Source organism: Galeopterus variegatus, unplaced genomic scaffold (assembly GCF_000696425.1).
Source record: "Galeopterus variegatus unplaced genomic scaffold, G_variegatus-3.0.2 Scaffold1453, whole genome shotgun sequence".
NCBI classification, from domain to species: domain Eukaryota; kingdom Metazoa; phylum Chordata; class Mammalia; order Dermoptera; family Cynocephalidae; genus Galeopterus; species Galeopterus variegatus.
Window position 1 is genome coordinate 78,616 of NW_007727564.1, and position 16,944 is coordinate 95,559.

The 16,944-nt window shown below is 33.2% G+C and overlaps 1 protein-coding gene across 1 annotated transcript in view; it reads left to right on the plus strand.

The window, feature by feature from the left end:
- Window positions 1-14,895, plus strand: part of FAM63B (family with sequence similarity 63, member B) — a 72,752-nt gene extending 57,857 nt beyond the window's left edge. Inside the window, 3 exon segments of the mRNA XM_008577128.1 lie at window positions 9,226-9,399; window positions 11,028-11,222; window positions 13,062-14,895. Coding sequence (XP_008575350.1) covers window positions 9,226-9,399; window positions 11,028-11,222; window positions 13,062-13,190 — 498 coding nt within the window. The 3' untranslated portion in view covers window positions 13,191-14,895.
- The last annotated feature ends 2,049 nt before the right edge of the window (window positions 14,896-16,944 follow it).

Below are 16,944 nucleotides of genomic sequence, written 5' to 3' on the forward strand. Positions count from 1 at the left end.
TTATGAAGATAATTATTAAATACTTCTTTAGTATTGAGTGGATTAGCAATTGAAGTGTTACCTCAAATCAGTTTTTGTTTTTTAATTAAGTCAACTTTTTCACTGCATTAAGAATATTTATTATTTTCTTTCCAAGGGGGAAAAAAAAAGATAAACCTTAGAGGTAGAACTACGATGACTTCTGATGATGGATGTTTACATTTGAGCACTAAAGGAGTTTAGAAGAATTAAGATTTATCTTTATGATAGTGTTTGGTATAATTAAAGTTATCAGTGTAACTTTAAGTTCTTCTAATAGTGCCATTATGTCTATGCCAAAATAATCTTACTGATTCACCCTTTTTGTTATCTCTCGCATCCATCCCTTCTGTTTTTACAGCTATCACCTAGTTCAGGAGTTTATCAGCTTATACCTAGACTTCTACAGTAGAATACTGTTCTGATCATGTCAACAATATAACAAAAATGTTCAGTAGCACCTAGTACCCAAAGGATAAAAATATAAGATATGTTCTGCCACTCCCCTATGCCAACACTTCGCTTCAACCAAAATTGTGTCTACTCATTGATAATTCTCCATCTCCATACACACTTTATGCTTTCTCATTTCTGCACCTTTAGTTCCATTTCTTACTCCTTAATCCTTATTTGGAAAGCTCTTTTCACTCCTTTTTGCCTGTCCAAATTAAGAAGCATGTCAAATGCTTCTTTAAGCATTTAAGTCCTTTAAGAAGCATGTCAGATACAGACTCTTCAGTAAAGCTACTCCTTCTCTCCTTAAATCAGTGGTTCTCATCCCAGATTGTATGCTAGAACTACCTCAGGAGCTTTTCAAAAAATACTAATGCCAAGAATCTACTACCAACTCAATTAAATCAAAGTCTCTGGAAATGGGACCTGAGCATCAGTATTTTTAAATGCTCCTCAGGTGATTTTAATGTTCATCTAAGGCTGAGGACCATTGCTTTAACCATCCTGTAGCTGTTATTAGCCACATCATCCTTATTTAGTCCTTATTTGTTAGTACCTAGTTACCAGTTTTCTTTACATGTAAACGTGTCTTCTTTTTCTAAGTAAAAGTACCTTATTGAAGTCATAAATCATGTCTTCATATTTTCTTCAACACTTTAATCAATGAATTACACAGAATAGTATAAAATAATGATTTGTTTGCTTATGTAAGAATACCCTAAAGCTCTAGCTCTCCTATTAATATCTTAGTTATTGCAACGGTACAATTGTATTGCTTTCACATTTTAGCTTGATGTGGGCTAGGTATGAGCCCAAAGCCATCCACACTCCTCAGAAATCTAAGGCCAAAGGACCTTAGAATAAGAATTACTGGTATATAGTGAATACTAAGTCATCTTGCTTTACCTGACCTCTTCAAGTCCAGAATTTATTCATTCATTTAACAAATATCTATTGAGCATGCATTATGCCTGGGTGCTCAGCTAAGTAGTAGGACTACAACCATAAGTAAGGCAGTTATGGTTCCTATAATTTAAGGACCTTCTAGTTTTGGCAAGGGGCAGATGTTAAATAATTACATAAACAATTATTAATTTATTTCTATTGAGATACTTCTATAAAGGACACATACCACAAGCTGTGAGTGCTTTTATCAGGACTTATAAGCTAGTTAGGGGTGTCAGGAAAGTCTTCCTTAAGAAGGTCACATTTAAACTGAGATCTGAAAACTGAATCTTCTATGAATTTAATCAGTTAGCAAAAAAGGGTTAACTAAGCAGATGGAACATGTATGCAAAGGCCCTGAGGAGGGAAAAAGGTTGACTCCTTAAGGAATTAAGAGAAAGTCAATGTGGCTGAAGCATAGCACAGAAACATGAAATAAGACTAAATAGATAGGTAAGTACCAGATCTTGCAGAGACTTGAGTTGATACTCTAATGGCCCTAGTTGTTTGTTATTGTTGTTGTTGTTGTTGTTGTTATTGTTCTTTTTGGCTCAAGAATGAGTGGGAGTGAGGTAGTTCAGTGGGAAAACAAGGTCTCTCTGGTGTCATTGGTGGTTATAATACACCCTCCCAAAGCTTAGCTCGAGATGCTTCCTTTTCTATTAAGGCCATGTCCTTGATGAGGAAGTCCTTTACTAATCAGGTAGGTATTTCCAATCTTAAATGGTTGAGGAGGGAGTATCTGTCCTGGAGCACTTTCTACCATTTCTCTGTGTCTGAACTAATCATGCCTTTTTATAAAATAACGGTAGCTCAGGGAATGTATGCATTCTGCTGTTTCTGTGCTTCGAAGATTTTCTCAATAAATCTTATTCTGTGGCTAAACATTGTAACATTAGTGGTGTGTGTCTCTCTGCCGCTTGTATAACATTAAGGTGCTTTGGACTTTGAGGCAAGAGTAGATATGGGATTTAGTGAGGAGACTATTGCAGGAGGACAAGTAAGAGATTATGACTTGGACTTGGTAAAGGAATGGAGAGTACACAGATTCCAAAGACACTTAGGAGATATAAACAACCAGATTAGGTGATTGGATGTGAAAAATAAGAAAGAAAGAATAATTTCTGGGTTCTGGATGAATAGTGGTGCTATTTATTAAAACAGAACATTGGAAGAGAAGAAAGATAGGAGATCAGCCTTAGCCTGTTTGTCTGAGACGTCCCTCCAAGTGAAAATGTGGGGTAAATGATTTGATACTGGAGTAATTTTGGTGTACAGATAGTAATTTGTGGAGAGGATAAGATTTACAAGAAAAATACAGAATGAGAAGAGAGGAAAAGACCTAGAACAGAGATTTGAGAAGTGCCAACATTTAAGAATCATACAAGCGTAAGAACTGGCAAAGGAGACTATTTTCCCCAAAATGATTTTATGGATGGTTTCTTCAAACCAGGATCTTATCAAGTACTATGCATTACATTTAGTACTGTAACTCCATTTTAATATGATCCAAATCTTATGTTTTCCAGAGATCTTATGGGCCTTTGGGCTATTTATTTATGCCACATTATAATCTTCTTACTTCTATTTCGTATATTCCCATTGTACCATCATTCCAATCCTGAGAGTCTTTAGATAAGATACTATTTTGCTTCTGGCAGAGTACCCAGTGAGTGTATTCTTTACAAGAGGCAGAGACATTGACTGTCCTCTTCGCTGACACAGTGCCTGATTACCTGATTTACAACAGAATCTATAACACTTCGGCTGTTGGTGTAGAACTAAAAGCCCTAAAGGAATACTTTTAAAATACTAGTGGAATATTAAATAAAATTTAGAGAAGGGGTTCTTCCAACATGGTATTCATTTGCTTGATAAGAAAATAGGGTGGAGGATTGTGCCTTTTTTCTATTAAACCTGTTCAGCATTAAAACTATTATTCTCTCCCACTAATTCCTGGGTTATTAGAATGTTTGTAGTTCTTTGTAAACTTGAGCCCCAGAGAATCTGTGATCTAATAAGGATATAAGTAAAGAAAAAAAAATAGAGAGCTGCTTTTTCAAGCTAGATATGGCTACTTTTAGATCTTCATAATGCCTTCTAACTTCACTTTTGAGAAACCCTGGATTTGTAGGACCATTTTATGCATTCATATTTAATCATCACTTTATTTCCCAACTCTCTACCCCTGTGAATTCTGGAACATCAGTAATATAAACACATTACATCCCACAGAATTCAAGATATACTTTCAACAAACCACCCTGGATTTGTAGGACCATTTTATGCATTCATATTTAATCATCACTTTATTTCCCAACTCCCTACCCCTGTGAATTCTGGAACATCAGTAATATAAACACATTACATCCCACAGAATTCAAGATATACTTTCAACAAACAATAAATTTAACATCTGGATGGAATGCTTTTCTATTACAGATAAATGGTGTCTGTAACTAGGCACTTTAGTTTCAACAAACCATAAATTTAACATCTGGATGGAATGCTTTTCTATTACAGATAAATGGTGTCTGTAACTAGGCACTTTAGTAATAATTGCCAATTTGTGATAAATTGGTGATCAGCCATAAATATCTGTAATTGTATTATTTTATTAGTGGGCTAATTTTTATTATGATTTTCAGAAAGAATCTTTATGCTTTCTAGTACCCATGATCATATCGTATGTCATTATCATGTCAGGACCTGGACCAACAAGGAAGAAGTCCATGATGGCAGGACAAAAATGATTACCTAGGAAAGATCAACTCCATTTTCAGTACTGGTTGTACCAGTTTCTTTGGGAATATACTAAACCTCAACTGATTGTGAAAATCTTTTGTCATCTCAAGTCTTTTGGAACTCTAGAGATGTATGAGCTATGGGCTTTTGTTTGACCAGAACAGAGATATATGTGTTTTCTAGTCTATTATAATGTTTTCCAGTGCTACATTCCTATGCTGACTCTTGTCTAGATATGTGATAGAGGCAGGGGCAAATTCTCTGTTAGGTTAGATGTTTTAGTGACCTTCTATATACCAAGGCATTGAAAAGTATATAGATATTTCTAAAACCTGTACCTGGACAAATATTTTCTGTTTATTAACTTCATGATTCCATCTTCATAGACTTTTTATTAGGCCTTCAGCCATCATAGGGTCACAGTGGATGTGTTAATCAAATTGACCCATTTTTTTTCTTGAATAATATCTACCAGTCAACTACATACTTTCCAACTAACTATATAGTATGAACTATGTTTTTGATTGCACAGGACATTTTCTCTGACCCCAGATACTAATTGACTTCCTGCTGTAGGAAAGTCTTCTTATCATTCCTAGTTTTGTGGTTTACCATTCCTAAATTCTGCATATGTACCTCCACTGTTTGTTCCATTACTAGCAAAGCAATCAAGTCCAGCTCTTTTAGTCTTACTTGTAATAGCACCCCCCATGAATCCTTCATTAAACTTTTCATCCTTCACCTGTCCCTTGGCAACAAATACATATAATCCTGATCTCTGCTATAATTTATGTTACCTCCCTCCTTGTACTTCCACCTGATCTTATACAATTAAATTGGGCAGATCATCTTGGCAAATCCACATTGAGCTTATGATTCTATGAAGATCTGTACTTTTCAACAGCATAACTAGGTTAGCATCTGAAAGCAGGATGAAGAGACCATGAGAAAGCAGATGTTTTCAGGCCCATTCTTGTGGGTCTAGATAGTGAGATGACTGTTTATTCAGGTAGGAAATTTGGAAGTATAAAAATGGGTTGTAAATAAACCATCTCTTTCCTAGAAACAGACCCTTTTAGGTTTCTTTTGCTTTTCATATCATCCATATGATTATGACTGTTGCATTCTTATTCTTTCTTAATTCTATATCCAAGATCTAATTATTCCATTTTATTTTTATGATTCTCCTTCTACACTTCAGTACTTTCTACTTGCTCTTGGCTAAGATACACTGCTGATTATTTGGCCCCTGTATAAATCACAAAGCTTCTAGATCTTTGGTTCATATGGTACCTGTGTAGCTGTTTCCCTATCGCGACTCCCTCTTGATCATCCTTTTACCATGTCAGCCTTTATGTCCATGTCATAACTGTTTCCCCTACGTCTTGGTTTTAAATTACTGACAGCTCTCTGGAGTATATTCAAACCCAAGGTTTTTGAAGTTGTTTTTTTGTTTGTTTTTTTACTTTACACTTAGTGATTAGAAGTAAAAAGTAGTTTAGGAGGAGATACAGTTTGGGGTAAATACTAAAGCTATGTTAAAGAATTAAAGTTGTTCATTCTGTTTCCTCTTTGAGGCTATAGTAGGAATTTTTCCCCACAGAATGCATAATTTTTAAGTAAAAATCCATTAAATTTAGTTTTTTAAAAGGTGGTTGATATGTCAAAAAGTGTCACTTTTTTAAAAAATTAAAAAGGGAGAAGAGAAAAATGTGGAAATAGGAATAAGGAAAGTGGTAAGACTCCATAGTAAGGCAGAGAGATACATGTTTTTCTCTGAAATAGGAGGCAAAAGAAGATAGATACAGAAACTGAGATAGATGTAGGTGATATTCATGAATATAATATCTCCTATTTCTTAAGCAACTATGTACCTTGCATTATACTAAGAAATTTACATTCATTATCTCATTTAATCTTCACAACTCCTCTATGAGATGTGGATATTATTATTCTCACTTTATATCTAAGGGATATATATCTCAGGGAACAGACTTGAAGGCCCTAAGTAACTTGCCCGAGATCACTCAGTTTATAAGCAGCTCCAATCTGACTTTCAAGTCCACTTTCAAGTTGACTTTAAAATTAATAACTATGCTTCATTCTCTCTCTGGGTGATTAAGAAAGCTCATTGTAGATGAGACTGGTATTTGCTAAATAGAAGTAAAGTTCATTTTTCAATTTATAAAATACCTTAGAAACTGTCCCTTAGAAATTTATAAATTTTATACCTCAGAAAGTGTCTCTTAGAAATGTATAACTTTTGAAATTATAAAATACCTTAGAAATTTACAAAATACTTAGAAACTCTCTTATACTGCCTCTATATCACTTCATAAGAAAAGAAAACTAAGGTCCAAAGACATTAAGTAATTTGAATCCAAACTAGTTAACCAGAAATATTCAGGCAGTGCTTCCTTCCATACTTTAAAAACTGGAATTAATTACTTTTTATTAAACTTGACAAGTTTTTCTCTATTTTATCAATTTACAAATTGTGATGATATTGTCAGGTATGTTCTTAATACAAATAACTCCAATTACTCTGTATAGAATTAATTTATGAAGGTATTTTAGATACAGTAGGTTTTTATCCACTCTTCTTTTGTGATCCAATTGCCTATTTTTTAAAAAACTCATAAAAATTATCTAATGTCATATATTTATTATTTTACTATAATATGCATTAATATATAATAATTTAGGAATTTGATGTACCTATTCTGTATTAGTTGTTTTTTTATGAAATTATGGTTTTCAGTATTTTAGACACTGGTGAGTGAGATTAAGAGTAAAATTCAAGTCTTAAAATAGAGAACTTTGACTAGATAATGTAGCAAAAGTGCTGGGTCAATGCAAGAAATATTCTTGATGGTGATTTAACTGTAGACTCTCAGGATCAAGTTGACCTAAACTATTCCGTACTATCCTAATAGATATTTTGCTAGTCTATACTGTAATTGTATAAAGGAACTGTTAAGTAATAATCTGCATTGTTGACAGTGAACCAGTTATTGATTTTTTTTGGATATATGTTATGATCTAAAAGAGGAATATGTTGAGGCTGATGATCCATGAGAAGACAAGTTAGTGATACCAAGAAAGGAACACCCTTTTAGTTAAAACTTATAAATCATATGCTATGGATGATAATTACTTTCAATGAAACCTTCCCAGAATTTATCCTTCCTAAAGTGTCACTTGGAGAAAAATTATTAAGATTATGGTTAGCAAGCAGCCAATCTAATATATAAACTACATAAAACAAATTATAAAACTTAGATATTGTACAATATTATAATATAAAATATGTCAAAATATGTTGTGATAAGTATAAACAGAAGGGTCAAATCTGTTCAGTGGAAAATTAGCTAGAAAGAACTTTTAGTGTTTCTCTTAAATTATCATAGTATAAGGTAGACCCTAGCTGGGTATTAAACATTTGTTAGGGGGCAGGTCAGTTAGCTCAGTTGGTTAGAGCACAGCCTTATTACACCAAGGTCACAGGTTTGGATCCCCGTACTGGCCAGCCACAAAAAAAAACGGAATGAAGAAGCATGGCGGTGATGCTCAAGGTATTAAAGGTGATAAGTAAACAGACAACTCTAGTTCCATGTATAAAGGGTTATGACAGTGGTAAATGCAGGATTCTATTTAACCACATAAAAGGGGCACATAATACCAGAGAAAGGTGGTATCATTATTTTCCATGATATGAAGTCCAAAGCACTTAGCAAAGTGCTAAGCATATGGTATACATTCAAATATTTGGTGAATTGAAACATACCTGATTTAAAAAATAAATAAATAAAAGCATGGACCTGGATTTAATTTTTACTTGTAACAGTATCTTTAAATTTTGTGCTAAAATTTTTTTAATGAACACTTTTCATGTTGCTGTAATAATTTCAATGACCATTTGAATTAATCAGTATGTATAGCTAACTCTTGAATGTAACTGGTAGTAGACAGCAAGAAAGACTTTGTACTTTAGGAGGAGCTGTGTCCCACAGTGCTGAACACATAGTAAATGTTCAAAAATAATAATTACTTGGTTTTTAAAGCTTCAGAATTTAGTCAGTAAATTTCTCTGTCAACATCACTAAACTCCTTACAGGAATTTCTTAGTTATTAAGATTAATCATGAATAAGAGAGACCATGAAAACTATGATTCTTAATCAATAGTAAACACTATATTAACTAGTGAGAACTCTGAGAAAGTAACAGAAACTCATATCTTTGGCAAATCTGAAGAAAAATGGCTTACAACCCTTATGGTATACCAGGCATATAAACCTTACACATGATTGGAGTAAGAACTGATGCATTTGAAGAAGTAAAGGTCAATGCTAAATTCTATGGTAGTGACTATAAATGCAATATGAGTTCATTGATTAATTTAATAAAAATTACTTTCCAGCTTTATGATGGACCCTACACTAGACCCAGAGATACAGAGCTTTAAAAATACAGTCTGAGGAATAAGACAGAAAAATACAATCATAGTACTGGTGGTTTGTTGCTACAGTAGAAATAGGTACAAAGTATTATCAGTATACAAAGCAAAAGCAACTAATGAACTAAAAATTGGTGGGGATTGGATTAGTCATATAGGCTTAATTTTTTTTTAAATTAAGAATTTATTGTAGGCAATGACCCCATACCAGCCAGCCGCCTCCACAACCCCCCCAGAAACAGGCAATGTGGTATTATTTTTTGAAACTGTGTCCTATTTGTTACTTGATGTATTTTTCAGGAGCTCGTATAGTATTTTTCTATATTGCGAAATGAGATTAGAAACCCTTCAAAGCTGTTTATAAGTCATATTAGTTGAGCATGCCAAGAGCTCCTATTTCTCATTATACTGTAGTGTGCCAATTATAAACTACATTCAAAGCCGGGTGGTTTTGATCAAATTAGGTATCTACTTGGTCTATTTATTGTGTTTTGCCTATCTAGTAGGAATAATTAATATGCTCTAAACATACAAATAATAAAATTTTTCTTAAATATTATATTAACTAGCTTTGACATTCCTTTTTCTTTTGTTATTTCTTATTAAGGGTCAACTGTATTTGTTGGTAACAGACCAGGGGTTTCTTACTGAAGAAAAAGTTGTCTGGGAAAGCCTGCACAATGTCGATGGTGATGGAAATTTCTGTGACTCAGAATTTCATCTGCGGCCTCCATCAGACCCTGAAACTGTATACAAAGGACAACAAGATCAGATAGATCAGGTAAATTTGTTTTTTCTTCTTCATATTGTTTAAAATATTGTTTTCAGATGTGAATTCAGTTATCCAAAACTTTTGAACTAAAGATTTATTCATTAATATACTTGTAAAAATTTCCTGACACTTCCTGAATAGGTAAGTGATCATGCTTCATATACATTGATTATGCACTTTAGTTCAATAGGCCAGATCATATTGAACTGTGAAGGTCATTTTAAGGAGTTTGAATTTTATTCTAATTGCAGTAGAGAAGCTATGCCAAGTATTAAACATGGAAGTGATATGATCTGCTTAACCTTTTTTAAAGACTGCTGTGTGGAGAATGCGTAGGAAGGACACAGGTATAAGCAGAGACCAGCAGTCCAAGCAAAAAGTGATGATGGCTTAGCCTTGGGTGGTAGAGATGAAAAGATGAGCACATATTTGGGGTATATTTTGACAAGTCAGAAAAAGTAGAAAACATGCACTGGATAAAGAGTAAGTGGGTATTCTAAGCTTCAGAGTTCAAGATAAGAAGAAACAGACACAGCAGGAGGTGCACTAGTGAGTGGAACTATTATTTAGGGGACGAGGTGTACAGAGTACTGCGTTTCATTCATCACTGAGTCTTTTGTTTTTGTTCTTAATTGACACACAATTGTACATATTTTGGTGGATATTATGTGAAGTTTCAAGCACTAACTCTTAATAAAGTGTGTATTCAGTTAGATAATACAACTTTTGACCAAAATGCACCACTTCTACCTCATAGAAAATAATCTGAGTGTGTATGTGCGAGGAGGAGAGGGTGGTTAAGTAATTGAATATGACTGTATGATAGGCTACTATGTTGGCTTTAAAAATCACCTTTGGGAAGAATATTTAATAAATAATGGAAATTTTTATAATTTTTGTTAAACAGATGACTTTTATGGCATTAAATGAAAGAGAATACAAATTATACTAGTTTCAGAGGACAGGAGATGTGTTTGAGTTTGTATGTAAATGTAGAAAAAATACTAGGTGGATATATATTAATTATTAGTAGTTAGCTCTGTGTAATATGGTTATTTAAACTTTTTTATTTATGGTTTTCAGTTTTGTCTGAATTTTCTACAACCATGTGTTTCTTTTGTAAACAGGGAGAATTTTTTTTTTTAGCTTTCTTAAATGCCTTATATATGAGGGTACTTCAAAAAGTTTGTGGAAAAACAGAATTAAAGGGTAATACGAGGCCCGGTCCTGTGGCTCACTTGGGAGAGTGCAGCGCTAGTAGCGCTGAGGCCGCGGGTTCGGATTCTGTATAGGGATGGCCGGTGCGCGCGGTGCTGACAACACTGTGCCAAGGGTTGCGATCCCCTTACCGGTCATAACAAAAAAAAAAAAAAAAGGTAATACGAATCTTTCTATGAACTTTTTAAGTTCTCTTGTACTATTTCTAGAAAGAATTTCAAATGAACTCAAGAATATTTAGAACAACGACAACATCACTGAAGTAAGTTTGTAACTCCCCAAGGGAAATACTTAGATAACTTTCAATATGGTTTTTTAAAGCTATTCTCATAGCTTTATAGATATAATGTCTACATTTGTACTAATTAGTTCTTGGGTAAAATCTCATAGCTAAAAATGGTTATAATTTAATTTCTTAGGACTATCTTATGGCATTATCTCTACAACAAGAACAGCAGAACCAAGAGATAAATTGGGAACAAATCCCAGAAGGAATCAGTGATTTGGAACTAGCAAAGAAACTCCAAGAGGAAGAGGATAGACGTGCTTCTCAATACTATCAGGAACAGGAACAAGCAGCAGCTGCTGCTGCTGCTGCTTCTACACAGGCTCAGGTAAAAACTAGTGTTCCAGTTCTTAAATATGATGATCACTTTAGCAATAAAGAAATTTCTGCTTGAGATAAAAAATTTTTAATTAGGTATTGACTCTTCAATGATGTTAGCATTTTAGCACCCATGTGTTTTATGATATTGTCCTGAGTTTGTGACTCCTGTAGTATATTTCTTTTCTTTTTTTTTTTTCTTTTTTCGCAGGGTGGGTGCAGCTGGCTGGTATGGAGAACTGGTCAACCCATATATTTCTCATTTAGTAAAATATTTTTCCTGATGTTCTGATGGCAAGGTTTTTCAAATTTATTTCTTTTAATTCTTAACAACAAAATCCTTTCTATGAACTAGAGGGCACAATGAGGTACTACCAGAAAGAATATACTGCAGTCCTCCCTAACTGCAGGAGATACATTCCAAGACTCCCAATGGATGCCTGAAACCATGGATAGTATCAAACCCTATATATACTGTTTTTTTCTATGTACACACATCCCTATGATAAAGTTTAATTTATAAATTAGGCACAGTAAGTGATTAACAACAATAACTAATAATAAATTAGAACAATTACGTAAAATAAGGATTACTTGAACACAAGAACTGCAGTACTGCAACAGTCTATCTGATAACCAAGAGGGCCACTAAGTAACTAAAGGGTGGGTAGTGTGTAAAGCATAGATTTGCTGGACAAAGGGATGACTCACATCCAGGACAGAACAGAGTGGAACAGCATGAGATTTCATCAGAATGGCACACAATTTAAAACTTAAGAATTGTTTATTTCTGTAATTTTCTATTTAATATTTTGGGACCATGGTTGACCAGGGATAACTGAAATCGAGGAAAGTGAAACTGCAGATAAAGGAACTACTGTAGACTGGAGTCAGATAGGTATGGATTTGCATTTCCTGCTTCTGTTTCTCCTTCCTAGTTGCAACACATTGGACAAAGTCCTCTACCTATCTTAGCCTCATTTTCCTTATCTGTAAAATAGAAGATAATCCAACCCTTAGGTTTGTGGTAAAGAACAAATAATGTTAGCACTTAACCCAGTGTCTGACAGGTACTAAATAAGTATTCAGCAAAGGTTACCACCTTTCCACCTTTCACTTTCCCAAGTTAAATGTTTTAAGCACTGCAAATTTGACTGTTAGGTGGGTTTCTATGTTAAGTCTAAGATTTCTATGTTACGTCTTATTTCATTAAATCAAAAATTACTCTACTTTTTTATGTTTAGCTGTACCATGCCATAACTGTCCCTTTTGATTTGAGAATACAAGAAAGCAAGATGCCTTTTAAGGTCTGATGAAACTAACTATAGATGTCCCTATTAAAATAAATATAAAATTTCTATTTCTAGCACAAAAATAGTTAAATCCTACCATGTTACTTTTCACTCGTAGCTTTTCACTCAAAAAGTTCTCTTATTTCACCAAATACATTTATTCCACACTTAGTTATCAGGATTTTTTTTTCTCCTTTTAAAATTTGTTTATTGTGCTATTTAATGAGGTCTTAAGGAACAAAAGATGTCACTTTCTTTAACATTTTCTAATCTTTAACATAAGTATTTCTTAAATTCAAGTCTGCAGGCAATATAACCTTACATGTTATTTATTGTTTGAAATTCCATTTATTTAGAATAATGGATACATTAATATTATCTGTCCAGAATGGTAGAGGCAATTACTCAGATACCATGTAACATAACAAGTCTATACACCAGTAGCTGCTTTTTCCATTAATGATTTCTTTCATTCTTCTGGTTTTTCTTTTTAGATAACTATGATTAAGCACCTTAGAATAGTTATAGTAATTTCTTCTTGTGTATTTTTCTTAAAGCAAGGCCAGCCAGCACAAGCCTCTCCATCAAGTGGAAGACAATCTGGGAATAGTGAACGTAAACGGAAGGAACCTCGAGATAAAGAAAAAGAAAAAGAAAAGGAAAAAAATAGCTGTGTCATCTTGTAACAAGTGTTGGAATCTGTTCAAACCACCTATACTCATGTCTTGAGAAACAAAACCACAAGAGGAAAGGAAGAAAAACCGATAAATACCGTCTGTGCCTGATTTCCCAATGGATTTTGTTCACGTTTTTTCAGGAGAAGGGTTGTTACTTAGTTACAGTCAGTCTTTTTCAAGTTACACAATACCGTCTTTATGAGCTGGAGTTTCATGTTACAAGTTGGAGATGCTGTGTGTTGTCATTCATGAAAAATACTGCACTTGTAGCCAAATAAGCAAATCACAGCAAATTTTGTGTCATAGTGACATTCATATCTCATATCAGTTAGTAAGCTATTTTATCTTCTGTTCTAATGATGAATGGAGGTAATTGATTTAGTCTGATTCCTTCCTGAAATCTAAATATTAGCACAATAGTTTCTGAAATTTTTACAATGTTAAATTATGACCTAATCCATGAGAAACCAGGGGTTTAATATAGGGATTTTAAAGAGAAAAAAAAAAAAAAAGACAAAATAGCAGGAATAAATAACTCTTAATTGTATATTGGACTAGTTGAGCCCTTGAACAGCTTTACCTTTCTTTAGGGATGTACATTTTAGATATTATCTTGCAAACTGATAATGGAGCTTTGATTTAATTTAGTTAGAAAAAATAAAGATTTGTATTTCTTTTCCAATAGCAAAAAATTACATAACACTAATACTCATAACCTATCAAAATCAGATGTTAATGACTTTGTAGTGTTGTGAAATATTGAGGAATTTTGAAATCTTTAATATAGGTAACTTGGACCACAGTTACTATTTATTGACAATGTCATAAGTGAGTGTAAGGAGCAAATCATGGTGGATGCTGTGCTTTGTAAATATGGGGATATAGAAAAACAAGATAGTTCAGTGTCTACCTTTTTCTAGAATTACCTTGAACCTTAAATTGTAAATCATGTTTATTGGTAGAAAATTAAGTATACTTATTAAAACCAACAAAAAAGCACATTTCTGAAAGGAAATTAGAGATAATCTCTGAGTCTAGTGAAAAGACATTAATAAAAATGTGTTTGAGAGTAGATAAGAATTTGGAGGAATTTCTGTAAAAACAATCAGATTTTTTTAAGTTACAGGAACCAAATAAACTTATAACATCTTGTAGTGTTTATAGGATTCAGAAAGAATATTTATTTAACTTTATTATAAGGCAACACATATTTTCCTGTATTTCTAGATATAGTTTGGAAAACTATCCTTATAGTCCTTTTTATATGCTTTATTTTTAAAAGTTTGTTTTAGTCATTTTTGAAAAGACTATTGCTGCTGCAAGTAGTTGTGTGATTTACATTCTAAGCCTCGGTAAATTTGTTTATTTAAGAGTATCATAATCTAACCAGAGCATCCACTTGGAGAATGTCTTTTGTTGTCTAGAGTGACAAAAGACTACAGAAAAAATGTGGTCTGGATTTTTTAAGCTGTGTCATTAACTTTCCCCATGATCTAAGACCAGTTATAGGATGAGTCTATGTGTAAAAAGTAAAGTCTTATTTATGGAAGGAATTATTCTAAGGGGAAAATCCAGGGTCAAGCTGTATTTTTTATGTCTTTCTATACTGAATGTCTGTTTATGTTATAAAATTTGTTATTTCTTCAAATTTCCAATGCTAGCATGATAAATCATCAGAGAACCTGTTTGAGATATAAAACTTTGATACAAAATATTTGATGAGTCTCTTGATTATAACCCAGAATATGCATATGTTGGTGAAGTAATCACATATACCACAGAACTCTCCCTTGGCTCAAACAGGTTGACCTCAATCCAAGTTTACTCTTGATATCACTCTATTGGTTGAAGGAGGAAACTCAAACCTCAGGGTTTGTTTTTCCCAAAATAGACAGTAGTGACAGTGCATTATATAAGAAAAACAAAACAATAAACCTTGAGAAATTTTAAAAAGCATAGTTGAGGCATATTTTTCCATAATTATGTACTTACCTATTTATTGCCCTTGAAAAATATATGTGTAGAAATATTCTGTTATTTGTTACTATCTTTTTAATTTGTTCCAAAGATAATACTGCCATTCTGCATTCCCTCTGGAAGAAGGAAAAAAAAAACTCACTCAAAACCAGCAGTGCTGCTACCAGATAAGTAGATGTCAATGTATACTTATAAGACAAAACTAAAAAATGTAATGTGTTTGTTAATCCACACTTTTTCTATGTAATATTTCCAAGTCAGACTTTCTTACATTCCTGGAATTCAGTTTGATATACCAAGAGTAATAAAGATAAAATGTTCACTTTGATTACTGTGGGGGGGGGGATTAAATGTTTAATTCTATTAAAACAAACAAACTTCTCAGAGATACTGGTTTCCTGTCCTTGAAGATTATAAAGAATTTACAGCTATTGTGTCTTTTATTTTCTTATATTTTGCTCAAAGTAACAAATTCAGGCATTTCATTTGCTGGTTTGGGTGCATAGGAATTTGATACTGGTGTATTAAAGTCTTTTTTCACAGTATTTTTTAATACTTGAAAATTGTTACCTGTACACTGCTAGCAGAAGTTAGAATTTAAACATTTTTGTTTTTAATTTTTATAGGCTGAATTAGGGGCACAATTTGTATCAACCAAATCACAGTAAGAGGTAGCAAAAGAGGCAGATGGATGAATGGATATGGTCACTGCACTTTCCTCTTACTTTCAAAGTCTGTTTTTTAACATTAGTGGCCAGTCTTTATTAGTAATATAAATTTTTCTTCACGTCTAATCCTATTGCATCAGCAATTCTGTGATTTACAGTAAATTGTCAACACTTAAAAGTATTTTGTATGTGTGTATGTGTGTTTCTGAAGCAAAGTTCTATGATTTTTTTTTAGATTCTCAAAGGAATCTGGGAGCTTTCCCTCACATTTAAGAATCACCATTTTAAGAATACACATACGCATGTCCATACACACACTAAGCAGTGTGAGGCAGCTGAAGTTGGCATTGGCTGTATGCCACCAGTCCAGCGTGCTTAGGTAAAGTAACTGCTTCCATGTTTCATGGTCCAGTTCATAGTTGAATGAGTCATAGATTTTTTAGAATTAGACTTTGGAATATATCTCGTTTTTATTGTCTCACATTTCTAGTATTTGATTACTTATCCCATATTATGTTTTGAATTCTTCCTAATACTTCTTGATCTTGATTTAACTAAGCAAGTTAATATCAGATTAGTTGACAAAACCCAAAATTAACCATTTTATACTTGCACAAAACCTTCTTAGCATTTTCTTTTCAATGAAGCACGAAGTCATTTCACTAAGAGACAAAAGATCTTGAGAGAAAAAGAGGACTAGAAAACAAATAAATATTTAAGGAAAGGATAATTGTGGACCCTATGTTAATGTTGGCATATGAAGCAGGGATTTGTGAAATCCTGCTGGAGAAAAATCAGGCACGGAGTTTCCACAACTGTCCTCAAACAATTTCATTTATTTAAACTTTTTTTTTTAAAAAGCAAGTTGATTATATTTTGCTGTACTTTCCTACTCAATGTACCAGTTGTTTTAAAACATGATGGGAAGCTTACGGCCTTTATCTTTCACACAATACTTGGGCATACAACATAAAATATAATTGAAAACTTACTAATGTTTGATAAAATAAGATGGAGGTATTAAATATAGTCTAATTGGTATTTTAAGGAACTGGGCATGTGGAATTCTGGAACATTTTTTGTCTAAAAACCTGACTATCTTGTCTTGGGCAAACATT